This window comes from Salminus brasiliensis, chromosome 16, assembly GCF_030463535.1.
Source record: "Salminus brasiliensis chromosome 16, fSalBra1.hap2, whole genome shotgun sequence".
NCBI lineage: Eukaryota > Metazoa > Chordata > Actinopteri > Characiformes > Bryconidae > Salminus > Salminus brasiliensis.
The window spans coordinates 36183337-36198251 of NC_132893.1; the positions used below are offsets into that span (position 1 = coordinate 36183337).

Genomic DNA, 14915 nt, shown 5'->3' on the forward strand with positions numbered 1-14915 from the left:
GATTCATCACAACTGACCACATTAACAGCGTGATTCATCACAACTGACCACACAAACAACGTGATTCATCACAACTGACCACATTAACAGTGTGATTCATCACAACTGACCACATCAACAGCGTGATTCATCACAACTGACCACATTAACAGCGTGATTCATCACAACTGACCACATTAACAGCGTGATTTATCACAACTGACCACACAAACAACGTGATTCATCACAACTGACCACATTAACAGCGTGATTCATCACAACTGACCACATTAACAGCGTGATTCATCACAACTGACCACACAAACAACGTGATTCATCACAACTGACCACATTAACAGCGTGATTCATCACAACTGACCACATTAACAGTGTGATGAATGTGATGAAGCTGGGTTAGTGCTGAATGTAAGGAGTGAAAGAGGTTCTAAAGTACCAAAAGTATCCACACTCTCAGAGAGCTTCTGCAGCTGTGTGAGCTGAGAGGAAGAGTGTGTGTGAGCTGAGAGGAAGAGTGTGTGTGAGCTGAGAGGAAGAGTGTGTGTGAGCTGAGAGGAAGAGTGTGTGTGAGCTGAGAGGAAGAGTGTGTGTGAGTCGAGAGGAAGAGTGTGTGTGAGCTGAGAGGAAGAGTGTGTGTGAGCTGAGAGGAAGAGTGTGTGTGAGTCGAGAGGAAGAGTGTGTGTGAGTCGAGAGGAAGAGTGTGTGTGAGTCGAGAGGAAGAGTGTGTGTGTGTGAGCTGAGAGGAAGAGTGTGTGTGTGTGAGCTGAGAGGAAGAGTGTGTGTGTGAGCTGAGAGGAAGAGTGTGTGTGTGAGCTGAGAGGAAGAGTGTGTGTGTGAGCTGAGAGGAAGAGTGTGTGTGTGTGTATGAGCTGAGAGGAAGAGTGTGTGTGAGCCGAGAGGAAGAGTGTGTGTGTGAGCTGAGAGGAAGAGTGTGTGTGTGAGCTGAGAGGAAGAGTGTGTGTGAGCTGAGAGGAAGAGTGTGTGTGTGTGTGTGTGTGTGTGAGCTGAGAGGAAGAGTGTGTGTGTGTGTGTGTGTGTGAGCTGAGAGGAAGAGTGTGTGTGTGAGCTGAGAGGAAGAGTGTGTGTGTGTGTGTGTGTGTGAGCTGAGAGGAAGAGTGTGTGTGTGTGTGTGAGCTGAGAGGAAGAGTGTGTGTGTGTGTGTGTGAGCTGAGAGGAAGAGTGTGTGTGTGAGCTGAGAGGAAGAGTGTGTGTGTGAGCTGAGAGGAAGAGTGTGTGAATGGTGGAAAGTCTGCGTTTCAGTATATTAAAGCTCCCAGAATCAACACACTGATGAGCATGAGTGTGTGTGTGTGTGAGTGAGTGTGAGTGAGTGAGTGAGTGAGTGAGTGAGTGAGTGAGTGTGTGTGTGTGTGTGTGTGTGTGTGTGTGTGTGTGTGTGCAATAGGGTCTTTTTCGCACGAATGATAAACGGTGCACGCGCGCGCTCGTCACAAATAATCAATAGTGTTTGATTGCTGGTTGAAGTTTCCAGTCAGAATCAGTGAGTCGCTCGCACTCCTCCACCTGTTCACCTCCATCAGCGGGTTCTAAAGGTCAGTCCTACCTGCATGCTGTCCGGCTGTCTCGTGCTCCGCGTCTCCACTCGCGCTCTCTGCTCGCTGCACGCGGAGGAGGAATGGACCAGAATGAATCGAATCTTTTTAAGGTGAGCGGAGTGAATCGATTCGGGAGCAACGAACGACTCCCGCGTGTTTGGGGTTGTTTTTTTTTTTCAGCTAAAGGAAACTAAAACTGTCTCAGCCTTCACCCCCAAACCCAGCCAGCGATCATAATACACTGATCATAATACACTGATCATAATACACTGATCATAACAGTGATCATAACAGTGATCATAACAGTGATCATAATACAGTGCTCATAACAGTGATCATAATACACTGATCATAATACAGTGATCATAACAGTGATCATAACAGTGATCATAATACACTGATCATAATACACTGATCATAATACACTGATCATAATACACTGATCATAATACAGTGCTCATAACAGTGATCATAACAGTGATCATAACAGTGATCATAATACAGTGCTCATAATACAGTGATCATAATACAGTGCTCATAACAGTGATCATAATACACTGATCATAATACACTGATCATAACAGTGATCATAACAGTGATCATAATACAGTGATCATAATACACTGATCATAATACAGTGATCATAATACAGTGATCATAATACACTGATCATAATACACTGATCATAACAGTGCTCATAACAGTGATCATAATACAGTGCTCATAATACAGTGCTCATAACAGTGATCATAATACAGTGATCATAATACACTGATCATAATACAGTGATCATAATACACTGATCATAACAGTGATCATAACAGTGATCATAATACAGTGCTCATAATACAGTGATCATAATACAGTGATCATAATACAGTGATCATAATACAGTGCTCATAACAGTGATCATAATACAGTGATCATAATACAGTGCTCATAATACAGTGCTCATAACAGTGCTCATAATACAGTGATCATAATACACTGATCATAATACACTGATCATAATACAGTGCTCATAACAGTGCTCATAATACAGTGCTCATAATACAGTGCTCATAATACACTGATCATAATACAGTGCTCATAATACAGTGATCATAATACACTGATCATAATACAGTGCTCATAATACACTGATCATAATACAGTGCTCATAATACACTGATCATAATACAGTGCTCATAACAGTGCTCATAATACAGTGATCATAATACACTGATCATAATACAGTGCTCATAATACACTGATCATAATACACTGATCATAAAACAGTGCTCATAATACACTGATCATAATACACTGATCATAATACAGTGCTCATAATACACTGATCATAATACAGTGCTCATAACAGTGATCATAATACAGTGCTCATAATACAGTGCTCATAATACAGTGATCATAACAGTGCTCATAATACAGTGATCATAATACAGTGCTCATAACAGTGATCATAACAGTGCTCATAATACAGTGATCATAATACAGTGCTCATAACAGTGATCATAATACAGTGCTCATAATACAGTGCTCATAATACACTGATCATAATACAGTGATCATAACAGTGCTCATAATACAGTGATCATAATACAGTGCTCATAACAGTGATCATAACAGTGCTCATAATACAGTGATCATAATACAGTGCTCATAACAGTGATCATAATACAGTGCTCATAATACAGTGCTCATAATACACTGATCATAATACAGTGATCATAACAGTGCTCATAATACAGTGCTCATAATACAGTGCTCATAATACAGTGCTCATAACAGTGCTCATAATACAGTGATCATAATACAGTGCTCATAACAGTGATCATAATACAGTGCTCATAACAGTGCTCATAATACAGTGATCATAATACACTGATCATAACACACTGATCATAACAGTGCTCATAATACACTGATCATTACAGTGCTCATAATACAGTGCTCATAATACAGTGCTCATAATACAGTGCTCATAAACACACACACACACACAGACACACACACACACACAGACACAGACACAGACACACAGAGCTACTCCGTCTTATTTGTCGGGTGCTGTGTTACAGTGTGTAACATTACTGTAACGCCATTATGGGCGTTATGAGGTATGGGAGCGGTGTCCTGACACAGCCTGTCCCCCGACTGCTTCACTGGTTATTAACAATAATTTATCCACAAGTTATATATACAGATATAATACTGTTGTTGCTACGCTGGCATATAACGCTAATAACAACAGGTAAAGCTAGCTAGCTACCGAGCACTCGCTATACGCTATCGAGCTAACCTTGTGTAAGAACAGCATAAGACATGTCCAGGGGACAGGACGTGTCCTGGGGGATTGGGGGATAGGATGTGTCCTGGGGGGGGGTGAGACCACCGCGCCCATCAGCGTAGATATATTCACAAGCACAGCTGCTATTTAACCAATGCAGCCGGAAGGCGTGAAGATAGGGGTGTAAGATAGTGATGAGCATCATAAGGTAGAGCCCAGTGTGTCCACTTCACTCAACTCCACTCAACTCCACTCCAGTCCAGTCCAGTCCTGAAAGGATGAGTGGACATTATCTCTCCTCAAACTCTCAGGCCTTCAGGAAGGGAGGGAAAGATTCACGCTGCTGCTCAGGCTGCTGTCTGGGGAAAATATGTAGAGCCACCCTGGACAGGAGATGCTGTAGATGAAGATCATCTGTGTTTTTAATTTGCCTGGAAGTGGTTTTAATGTTATGGCTTGTGTCCATACTTCAGTCCATGTTCTAGATAAGTGAGTCATACAGAGTCAGAAACCACATAATCAGTCTATTAGAGACTACTGAACACCTCCACACGGTCTGAGGAGAGTGTGAGGTGACCAGGCCTGCAGCACTGTGCCTCTCTGATTTTCACCAAACTATAGGGTGAAGCTTCTAGCCAGTAATGCAGCTGAGCTGAAAGCAGGATAACTAATGCATGAGTGGGATTCCTCATGCATGGATGCTGGCATATCTTCCAGAGAACCATCCTAACTCTACTGTTCCTAAGGTGGAGCATGCATGTATTCATCACCTTTGAGGCCAGATGTTGTTTCCTGTAAGGGGTGCACTGGAGGGACTGTGTGGATGACCCTGGCTGTGTCCGAAACATTACCCACCTCCTAATTGAGCGAATCCAGTCACATTTGAGGGGAAATGTACACAGAATTAAAAAATATAGAGATATTCTTGTAGCCTAATGTAATACCTCTAACAGCTCCTCACAGAAAGTTCTTCACCTAATGGTGATGAAGACGCTGCCTGATGCCTGAGACACTGTTCTACCAGAGTTCTGAGAAGAGTTCGGCTCTAGAACCTGCTTTTAGAACCAGATCATTAAAATGGTGGAGGGATACATGCTGCAGGGTGTAGTGCAGCTACAGAAAGTAGTCCCTAAAGAAAACTGGATTAGTTGAGATTCTCCTCTATTTTACCTTCATCATCATCACTGGTGGATTTGGATAGATGCTAAATTAAGGGCTGTATCTGTGTTGTAGTCATGGCGATAAATGAGCGTAGTACCTTTTGTTTGCGGCTCCGAGGCCCGACCCGGCACTGCAGTGACATTAGCAGCAGCTCTCAGATTCTGAAGAGGTTCGTCTGGGATTTGAACCAGCATTGCTTAGGTCACCACTGAGTAACCACTGCACTCATCATATGAATTATTCAGGCCTCCTCACGCTGCTGTTGATGCTGCGCTGTATTTACTGTCACCGCCTGCGACATCACACACAGCACATCAGCGCTTTCACTTTCTCACTCATTTCCTACAGAACTGGAAGGGTTTCATTTTCCAGTGCTGCCAGCACACCTTCATCAGCATCACACATCAGTGCTGAGACTATTTTTAGACACTAAAAAAAGAGTGAATGCTGCGTTCGAGCGTCCTGCACATCCTTAGCATGTGATAGAGCGTCCCTGCACCGCGTTGAAGAAACCCCTTTATCTGTTTTAGTGTTCTGAGTAAAAGCCTGGTCTCCTGTGCAGCTGCAGACCTACATAAACTACATGAATGAAGTACTGCCAAGGACTCTCTGGAGCAGATCATCATGACCCTATTGGCTCCATGCTGCCTAATGCCAGGCGTGGGCTAGAGGGGTATAAAGCCCCCCAGCATTGAGGAGCTGTGGAGCAGTGGAGGAGCTGTGTTCTCTGGAATGATTGTGGAGGAGCTCCATCCAGTACTGTTGGGATGAGTTGGGGATGATGAGGTGGGTTGGTGATCATTATTCAACATCCTGACCTCACTAAAGCTCTTGTTGCTGAATGCAATCAAATCCTCACAGCAATGCTCCTCCTCCAGAATCTTGTAGAAAGTCTTCTTCTCTGGACAGTAGAGACAGTTACTCCAATAAAAGCAGGATCAACTCCAGAAGAAACAATGAACAAGCAGGTGTCCCAATACTTTTGTCAAATACAAGCGTGTGTTACTGTGTTGTGTGGGTTCTTCTCTGGGCTTGATGACCGTCTCACACCACTGTGTCACATTTCTGTAGGGTTTCGTCTAAACGAACTGCCTCCCATGTGTTCCTCACTGCTCTCCACACACCTCCTGAGTTTCTTCTGCTCATGTTTGTTCCTTGTGCGATGCCGTTAAAGAACCACTATTAGTTCCATAAAGTTCCATGTTTATAAAAGAGAACCATTAGATTGTTGAAGAACCTTCACATCCTCACGTCAAGGGTAGAAGAATTAGCTCGGCCACTCCAGCTCATCCCGAAGGTACTTTGTGGAGCTCCAGTGTTCCAGAGAACCCCACAGCCCAACGCTGGGTGGCTTAACCATAGGTGTGTCCTGTTCTCTCAACATGGTTCTGTGGTAATTCAGGGTTCTTTGTCTTCGAACAATAACAGAGCTCCTTTTGGAGCCATATGGAGCCAATTTAAAAGGGTTCCAACAATGTGAAGTGCTCCTCCACCAGGCATAGAACTGTTGGTCCTGTGAATAGCTGGTCCTGTGAGTCTCATGGTTCTGTGTCGAGTTATTGCCTTTACTAAAGAACCCGTGGAAAACCTTTGTAGGAGTGTTGCATTCAAGTTCCTCTGGAGGGTAGCAGTGTCCTCTCCTTAACCTTAAACTCAGCACAGATACCTGCACTTGGTTTGGTGGCAGCAACACTATCTCCATCCATTAAATCAATTCTAGATTACAGACAGATCGATCGCTTCCTCATTAGGACCCCACTGTCCCCCATCTTCTCTTTCACCAGCAGAAACAGGAGACGTACGAGCCCAGATTTAGCCCTGGACCTGTTCTGAGAGAGGACAGAGTGAGGGCAGAGGAACCACGGTTTTGAGACATCAGCAGACTTTTCTACATCATTTCATGGTAAAGGTGTAAAGAAACCCTACTGAGAGTGGGGGGGTTTAGTGTGAAATGCTCGGTTCTAGATAACCTGCTCCAGTCAGAGCTGTGGTTCTACAGTGGAGGTTCTAGATAAGCTCCCCCAGTCAGAGCTGGAGTTCTACAGTGGAGGTTCTAGATAAGCTCCCCCAGTCAGAGCTGTGGTTCTACAGTGGAGGTTCTAGATAAGCTCCCCCAGTCAGAGCTGGAGTTCTACAGTGGAGGTGAAGGGAAGCAGACGTCTGAAGCTCTAATAAAAGCTCCTCACAGAAAGTTCTTCACCTAATGGTGATGAAGACGCTGCCTGATGCCTGAGACACGGTTCTACCAGAGTTCTGAGAAGAGCTCGGCTCTAGAACCTGCTTTTAGAACCAGATCATTAAAATGGTGGAGGGATACATGCTGCAGGGTGTAGTGCAGCTACAGAAAGTAGTCCCTAAAGAGAACTGGATTAGTGGAGATTCTCTATTCACTATTTTACCTTCATCATCATCATCATCATCATCATCATTCCATATAAAACTCAGAAGACTCGTGTAGCTGCAGTGGTGGGTTTAGATAGGAGATAAATTATGGACTGTATCTGTGCTGTAGTCATGGCGACTGTAAAGAAATCAGAGTGAGTTTTCTGTCGGTTTTCCAGAATCCGCTGGCTAAATTAATTACGATATAAATACAATGTAATTAATTGCAATTACAACACTAAAAACAAAGCTATGCTATGCTACACTACATAGCTACAGTGTTATGTCTCTGGGCCCTAAGCCAGCCAATCAGAGCAGAGCCTTTTTTTTTTTTACCATACATTAAATTACATTGTTCTTCTCCAGAGCTTCACTGATCACTCAGTAAATACCCTTATCTAGTTTATACAGACTAGACTCCAGAAGATCCTCTAATCTTAGACTCTACTAAACTCAAGTCAGTATGGAGACCATAGTACTCTTCTCTTCACCCAAGTCCTCTCAGAAGAGGAGGGTCTTCAGTCTGGGTTTGAGGACAGCGAGCGTTGGACTCTGCTGTTCGGACACCCAGGGGAAGTTCGTTCCTACACTTCGGTGCAGGACAGTAAAAAGTCTGGACGCTCGTCTTCCGTGGATCTTAAAGGATGGCGGGTCGAGCCAAGCCGTACTTGAAGCTGGAAGGGCTCTTGGTGCAGATCGGCTTTTGACCATCGCCATCAAGTACGGAGGGGCTGGCTGGTCCAGTCTTGGCTTTGTAGACCAGAGTCAGGGTCTGAATCTGATGAGGGCAGCAGCTACAGAGAACGCAGCAGTGGCCTGATGGTGCACACAGGACGACCAGCCAGAGATAAGCAAAAGAGCTGAGCAAGCACCTGGGTAACCCCTCTAGAGAGGGCGGGCCGATGTCTGTGTTTCATTCTAAGGTGAAATAACAGGGTGGTAAACACATGCAGCAGCTTTAGGTCTGATCCGGAAAGTGCTGATGTGTCAGGGAGAGACGCTATTATTCCAGGGCAGTTTTCACAGAAGTGCAGACGAACAGAGAGAGAGAGAGAGAGAGAGAGAGAGAGAGAGAGAGAGAGAGAGAGAGAGAGAGAATGATGAATCTGGCAAACAGAAGAAGACAAGAAGACGGATGGCGGAGGGAGAGATTAAGCTGTCCGGCTGGAGGAGATGCAGAGAGTGACTGAGACGGGGTGAAGCGCGAGTGCCCTCAGACTAGTGTTAGACACCAAGCATCTCTCTTTATATCTCTCTCACACAAACACACATTGAATTCAATTATATTGGAACATCTGCTCATTCACCGTTTCATCTGAAATCAAGGGTATTAAGAGAGTTTCTCCTGCAGGAGCATTGCTGTGAGGATTTGATTGCATTCAGCAACAAAAGCATTAGTGAGGTCAGGATGTTGGGCAATGAGGACCACATAGATTATTAAAAAAAACAAACATTAATGAACAGATGTCCCAACATGTTTGTCCACATACTGTAAATTAGTTAGTTTTGCAGATGGTTTTTGTTTTCAGAGCTGCTGTCATAGTGTCTGTTGCCCTGGCAACCCTACAGCCAGTGTTTTGATAGTTCCCTTGGCCACTTTATCAGAAACCCTTTCCTTGCAGCTTTATTATTATTATTATTATTATTTTAACAAATATAAATATTTTAGATATATTTTATTACATAATTCAGTTATGAGTGTTTACAATATTGACATGTAATATTTTTATGTTCTTTGATTTGAGCGCATTCTTGGCAGTCATCCTTAGAAGAACCTTAAACCTAAAAATGACAGTTTGAACCATCATAAACTCCGCAGACTTCAGTCCTGCAGGCTCCGCGCGTGTTTTATCCTATAGGATGTACAGAGCATCCATCTCCCACAAGACTCATCATCTTAATCCCCCTCTAATCAGCCACCAGCCAATTAAAACCCTCAGTAAGGTTTACACACTAAGCCAACACGGTCACACTTACCCTCAGCTAATGAAGCCAAAAGATTAATTGGCAATTTTTAATTTCCATATCAGAGTGGCCTGCTCCTTAAATCTCCTCCTATACACCCATAAGCCATAACATTAAAACCACCATATACTGGTTTTATACTATACACCTTTATATCTAGCTATATAAATACCATGCCTTATACTGAGCAGACCCGCTTGTGCAGCCAAAACTATGCTAACCTGTCAAGGCATAACCCTCAAAAAACCAAGACTAATGTTAGCAGCAGGTCCTCAACCATGTCGGCAGATCACCAGCTGTCCTTCTTTGGAGCACGTTTGGTAGACACTAACCCCTGCACCCTGGGAACAGCCCCACAAGAAAAAAAATATTTTAAATGTTATGGCAAGAGACTAAATATTTACCTATACCATTTATCATCACTACTATGAAAACATGATAGTATCAGAGGCATCAGCATAAAGAAAAAGTTCTTAAACACATGAAGTACAGCTACACTCTGCTGAAGGTCGAGGGAACGAGGTATTTCTGTAGTAAGAACATCAAGATAACTATTTCTACACTTAACCCTATTTATTTTATTCTACTGACAAATAGAGTTTTAGGAAACTTAAAAAGCAAATGCAGAACAAAACTTTCTGCAGATAAAATGTTTAGAAATGTAATAAACTTTACAAGCTCAAAATAAGTAGATATTTACACCAAGTTCACCAATATTTCTTTTGAGAAGTTGTGCAATGCTTAAAATAACTACATGTGGTGCTCTGAAAATCTGAACTGGACATACTTAGACTCAAGTTTGGCTCCCTCTGGTGGGCAAAATTAAGTGTTGCATTACAGCTCAGCTACTGAAATTCAGCTGGCTTACTGGCATTTCCACATACTTTAGACAAAAGTATTGGGACACACCTCAATCACTGAACTCCAGCGTGGTTCTGTATGTAATAGGAGACACCGCTGCACCAACAACAAGTCAGCTGGTGAAATCTCCTCCCTCCTAGATCTTCCTCCATCAGCTGAGTGGTGTTATTATTGAACAGTGGAAGAGTTTAGGAGGAACAGCTCACAGAGAGCAGCTCAGTGTCCACCGAGTGTCTGTCAGACCACGTAAAGTTACAGAGCGGGGTCAGGGCCGAGTGCTGAGCTCAGAGTGCAGAAAAGCCTCCAACTGACTCAGTAACTGCAGCAGAGCTCCAGACCTGCTGCTGCTGGAGCTGCAGAGGAGGACCAGCTCCAGATTAGTTTAAAATGGGAAGCCAATCACTCCTGTAAGGGTAAACACCTTCATTTTATGGTTTTAACCTTTATCAGCCTTATTACAAAATTCAAAAGGACCACTGATTTTCTATGAAAATTTATTTATCTGACCTACTGCTGCATAAACGAACACAGCTCAGCAGAACAGCACATCCATTACAAAAGGTTTAATAGAGGGCAACAGAAGGGAGGCATTTTTTATATTTACAGACATTATCTACATATCGGAATGAGGGGGATAAACCGAGTGCTTTGTGGCAGATGGGAACAAAAGAACCATATAGAGGGAATGCGATGGGGTGGGGGGGAAACAAAGCCTGAAAGACAGACTGGATCTACAGACTGCATCCGAGCAAACCAGTCACCATATTACTGCACCTGCTAAAGCAACTGCAACCTGCGAGTAATGACCAGACACGCTGGGTCAGCTCTCAGGTTTTGGACAGTCAGTCGTGTTGACTCTCGACATGTGGACGAGTGCAGAGTAAAACTTCTGTAGAGCACTCCAGCAGCTCTGCAGGCGGTGCGGGTGCACAGGGCAGGACAGCTGGAGTGCCTTCAGTTTCCAAGTGGATGGATTTAGGACGACTCCTCGTCAATCTTGGGGGCCAGGTAGTATTTGACGTGACCCATATCTGCAATCTTGTACTCCACCACTGAAACAAAGGGGCAGCAGCATGAGACAGAGCCCAGAGCAGAAGACCCTTCACTGATATTATAAAGCTTTACAGAATCACTAGTTTCTCATTAGTGAGAAAATCTATCCACTCATTTTACTTTGGAATTTTTACATTATTCAAATTCTTGTTACTGTGTAAAATTATGAAATGGTGGTGTTGGTAGAACTTAACATGGAAAATAAGCCCAAGAAAACATCTGCAATGAAATCTTTAAATATGCAAATATGGCAACAGATTCTATTTGGTATAAAGACATCACTTAATAGGCCTTTGATCTGTTTTATTATTTTCTATAAATGTACTAACAGTCATTCAAGTAAACTTTTTGACTATGTGCCCATGTAGTCTGAAGTGCCTTGTGGATTTCCCTATAAGATCTAATCCAACAGTTGTGATTAGAAATAGATTTAGGTTGTTAAGGTGTATGCAAATGAGTTGCTGGGTGCGAGACCCTTACCGAGAGGAATGTCTGCAGACATGCTGAGCGTGACTGTTTTGGACAGGGGTGTGGCCTTGGTGAAGAAGTTGAGGTAGTTCAGAGCAAATATCAGCTGCACCGGTTCATTCATCTCAATCGTCACCTGAGAAACAAACACACACAGTCCTGACCTCCATCCTCCTCACAATCCGGACAAAGCCATTAACGGAGTATGACTGATGCACACTAGCCCCATCATAAACACTCACAGCCTCGTCCTCCTTGTCCACGTTGCTGGTCTGGGACAGCTTGATGTTGCCAGTGCCGAGCTCGCCGCTGGCGGAGAACTTCACTCCATCTTTGGCGCAGGAAATCATGACTGCATCACCAATCTGCGAAAGGTCTCGGCAGATGCGGGCGAACTCTCCCGAGGGCATTTTCACCACACAGCTGTACTCCTGCTCCTGGAAAACAGGGTTAAAAACAAGGTTAAAACAAAACTCAAATGAGCTCAAACACGCCCTGAAGCCTCATCCTGAACCGGGATCAGACTAAAACTTACTGGAATTCCAAGCTGCTCCACATCCAAGTCCATCAGCTTCATTTCATAGTCGGAGACTTTCTCCTGATCTGAAGAGATTAGGAAACATTAGAGGAACTCCTCACAACCTCCAGTGACTTTCCAACTAACGAAAGACTTTAATAAGCCAGTGTGTGTGTAGATACCTAAAGAATACATCAGCGATCTTCATTAAGCTGAAATTAAAAATCACTCACTGATCGTCTCAAACACCAGAGCCAAGGAGTCAGCGTTGTCCTCCGCCCGCAGAGTGATGATGTCCTCATTCCCAGCACACTTCAGGATCTTCGACATACTGGAACACCACACCACAGATCATTAGATAATCCATCATATGGTTCAAAGCTGTTTACTGACACTTAAAAACGCAGTGATCTGATTCGTCTAAACACTAATAACTAATCACACGCTCACAATTTTGCTCAAGACAGTTATACACAACTTAGAAGCTCTACGCCATAAAAGAACCTCACTTCCATCTAAAAACACCATCTTCCAGCCACTCAGCTAACATGCAGCTCTCGCAAAGCATTATGGGTGTTGTAGTTTTTCTGGCTTCTACTCACCAGATACTGTATTGAAATCTAAATTTACAAACTACAGCTTAAAAGTAACTAAACTGAGGAATCATCAAATAATTAGAGGAAATATATTCTTATTAGCAACCAAATTCCCCTGGCTGCATGCATGTGTATATATATATATATATATATATATATATATATATATATATATATATATATATATATATTTTTTTTTTTTTTAAAAGACAAGCATTATTTTTTATTGCAATGCAAATTACAGCAGCTTTAAATTTTCTTAAGACATTTAAAATAATTTAAGCAGTTTGATGATCCATTTAGCTCAAAATCTACCTTTCTAAGGCTAAAATGGGCAAATGCTTATACACAAAATACCTAAATAGCGTTTATATTTATTTATACACCAGATAAGCCTGACAGGATTTTTTTTATTTAAACATATACAAATATTAAACTAATCATTATTAAACATGCATTAGTGATTTTACTTTTAAATCTGAGGTAAAAAATAATAAAATTGCAGAGATACAACTGAATAAACACTTTTATTACATAAATTCGTACTCTTTACATCCCCTCTCCCCAAACCCAACATTTTATTCGCATTAAAGACTTTATTAGTCATTAATAAAGTAAAAAACATCCGTTTATTCTTTATTAGCTCGTTAGCTAGCCTCTCTTTCTCTAGCTCCGTCTTTCCCGCCAAAGGGGAGACGTGCGCGCCAAAGTGACGTCATGAGGTCACATGTATTTGCGATCTTAAGAAAATAAGAGTATTTTTTTTTCCCTTATTAATTTAAATGTTTTTTAAATGGTTGGTACTTTTGATAATAACGATGAAGTTTAATTAGTTCGCGTGCGAGTTATTAGTTGTGTATGATGAGGGTGGTGAAGGCGGATAAAGGGCGCGTGATGGTGGATTAGGCATGTATGGACATGTCTGTGCTGGAAGTTAGTTTTTTTTAGGTTAATTAAGTGTTTAATTGAAGGTTAAGTGTTTAATTGTGGTTAAGGGGTGTAATTAATTGCTTAATGAGCGATAAAAGCCGGAGTATTTGTGAACGAGGCTGAAACTGACTGCTTGTTGGAATTGTCCGTTCCACCTTAAATGGTGCAGCAGTTCCATTCTGGCGCCTAAGGCGCCAGAATGGAACTGCTGCACCATTTAAGGTGGAACGGACAATTCCAACTTCAAGCTCTGCAAACTAGCTTTTTAAAAACATTCACTGCATATAACCGCATGCAAAACTATGCACGAACTCTACCAGAGAACCTAATCAACTTAATCAATCAATACCTGCTGAGGTTGACCCCCATGGCGAGGTTTCTGTCGCAGCGGTACGAGTCGAAGCCATCGCTGCGCAGCGTGAGCTGCACCAGGGAGACGTGGGAAGAGTCCATGCTCTGCAGCGAGATCCCAGACGAGCTCACGTCCCAGCAAGCCTCGGTGATCAGATCCTTCAGAGCCTCCAGCACCTTCTTCAGGATGGAGCCCTGGACAAGCCTTGCCTCGAACATTGCGCTGTTTGTTTGTGTACGGACACAGAAGGAGGTTCCCTGTAGCTGTAGTGTGGAGTATCAGGTGCAGGCGGGCGCACCGGACCTGATCGGCTCTAGAACAAGAAGACTGGGTGGAAAGCTGAACAAAGAGCGCGCGCGAGGATGCTGTCGACCCTTCCTGATACACGAGGCTCCAAAAGTGCGTCTCCTGCGCGCGCTTTCCGTCCACTTTTGATGCATGCAAACCGGACGACGCAACTTCCTCTCTGAAGCAAACTCCGCCTCGGTGCAGCTGCAGTAGCGCAGTTCAGCCGCACGGCCGCACGAGGTCGCTGTTTGTCCATTATTACAGAAGTGGGGAATACAGTTAAACATATGCGAATATTTTAATAATTAATTAATCATTAATTTTATGGTGATTTACAAGAAACAAAACAGCAATAAAGCAAAATTATTTTTTTTATTTTTTTGGTCAGCACATTCATCTATAATATTGATGCAGTAATATTGATACATTATTATGTCCCATTATAAGTGGGACATACAGTTAAACATATGCAAATATTTTAATAATTAATTAATAATTAATT

General features: G+C 42.8%; 2 protein-coding genes across 2 annotated transcripts in view; both read right to left on the minus strand.

Moving 5' to 3' along the window:
• Window positions 1-1592, minus strand: part of kcnip3b (Kv channel interacting protein 3b, calsenilin) — a 24164-nt gene extending 22572 nt beyond the window's left edge. Inside the window, exon 1 of the mRNA XM_072659695.1 lies at window positions 1562-1592. Coding sequence (XP_072515796.1) covers window positions 1562-1567 — 6 coding nt within the window. The 5' untranslated portion in view covers window positions 1568-1592. The remainder of the gene's footprint in view (window positions 1-1561) is intronic.
• Window positions 1593-10689: 9097 nt separating this feature from the next.
• pcna (proliferating cell nuclear antigen) lies at window positions 10690-14559 on the minus strand. Its single transcript, XM_072658430.1, has 6 exons — window positions 14123-14559; window positions 12481-12578; window positions 12266-12333; window positions 11973-12167; window positions 11743-11866; window positions 10690-11261 (listed from the first exon to the last, which is right to left on the minus strand). The coding sequence occupies exons 1-6, from the start codon at window positions 14341-14343 to the stop codon at window positions 11185-11187; spliced, it is 783 nt and encodes a 260-aa protein (XP_072514531.1). The 5' UTR covers window positions 14344-14559; the 3' UTR covers window positions 10690-11184.
• Window positions 14560-14915: the final 356 nt, after the last annotated feature.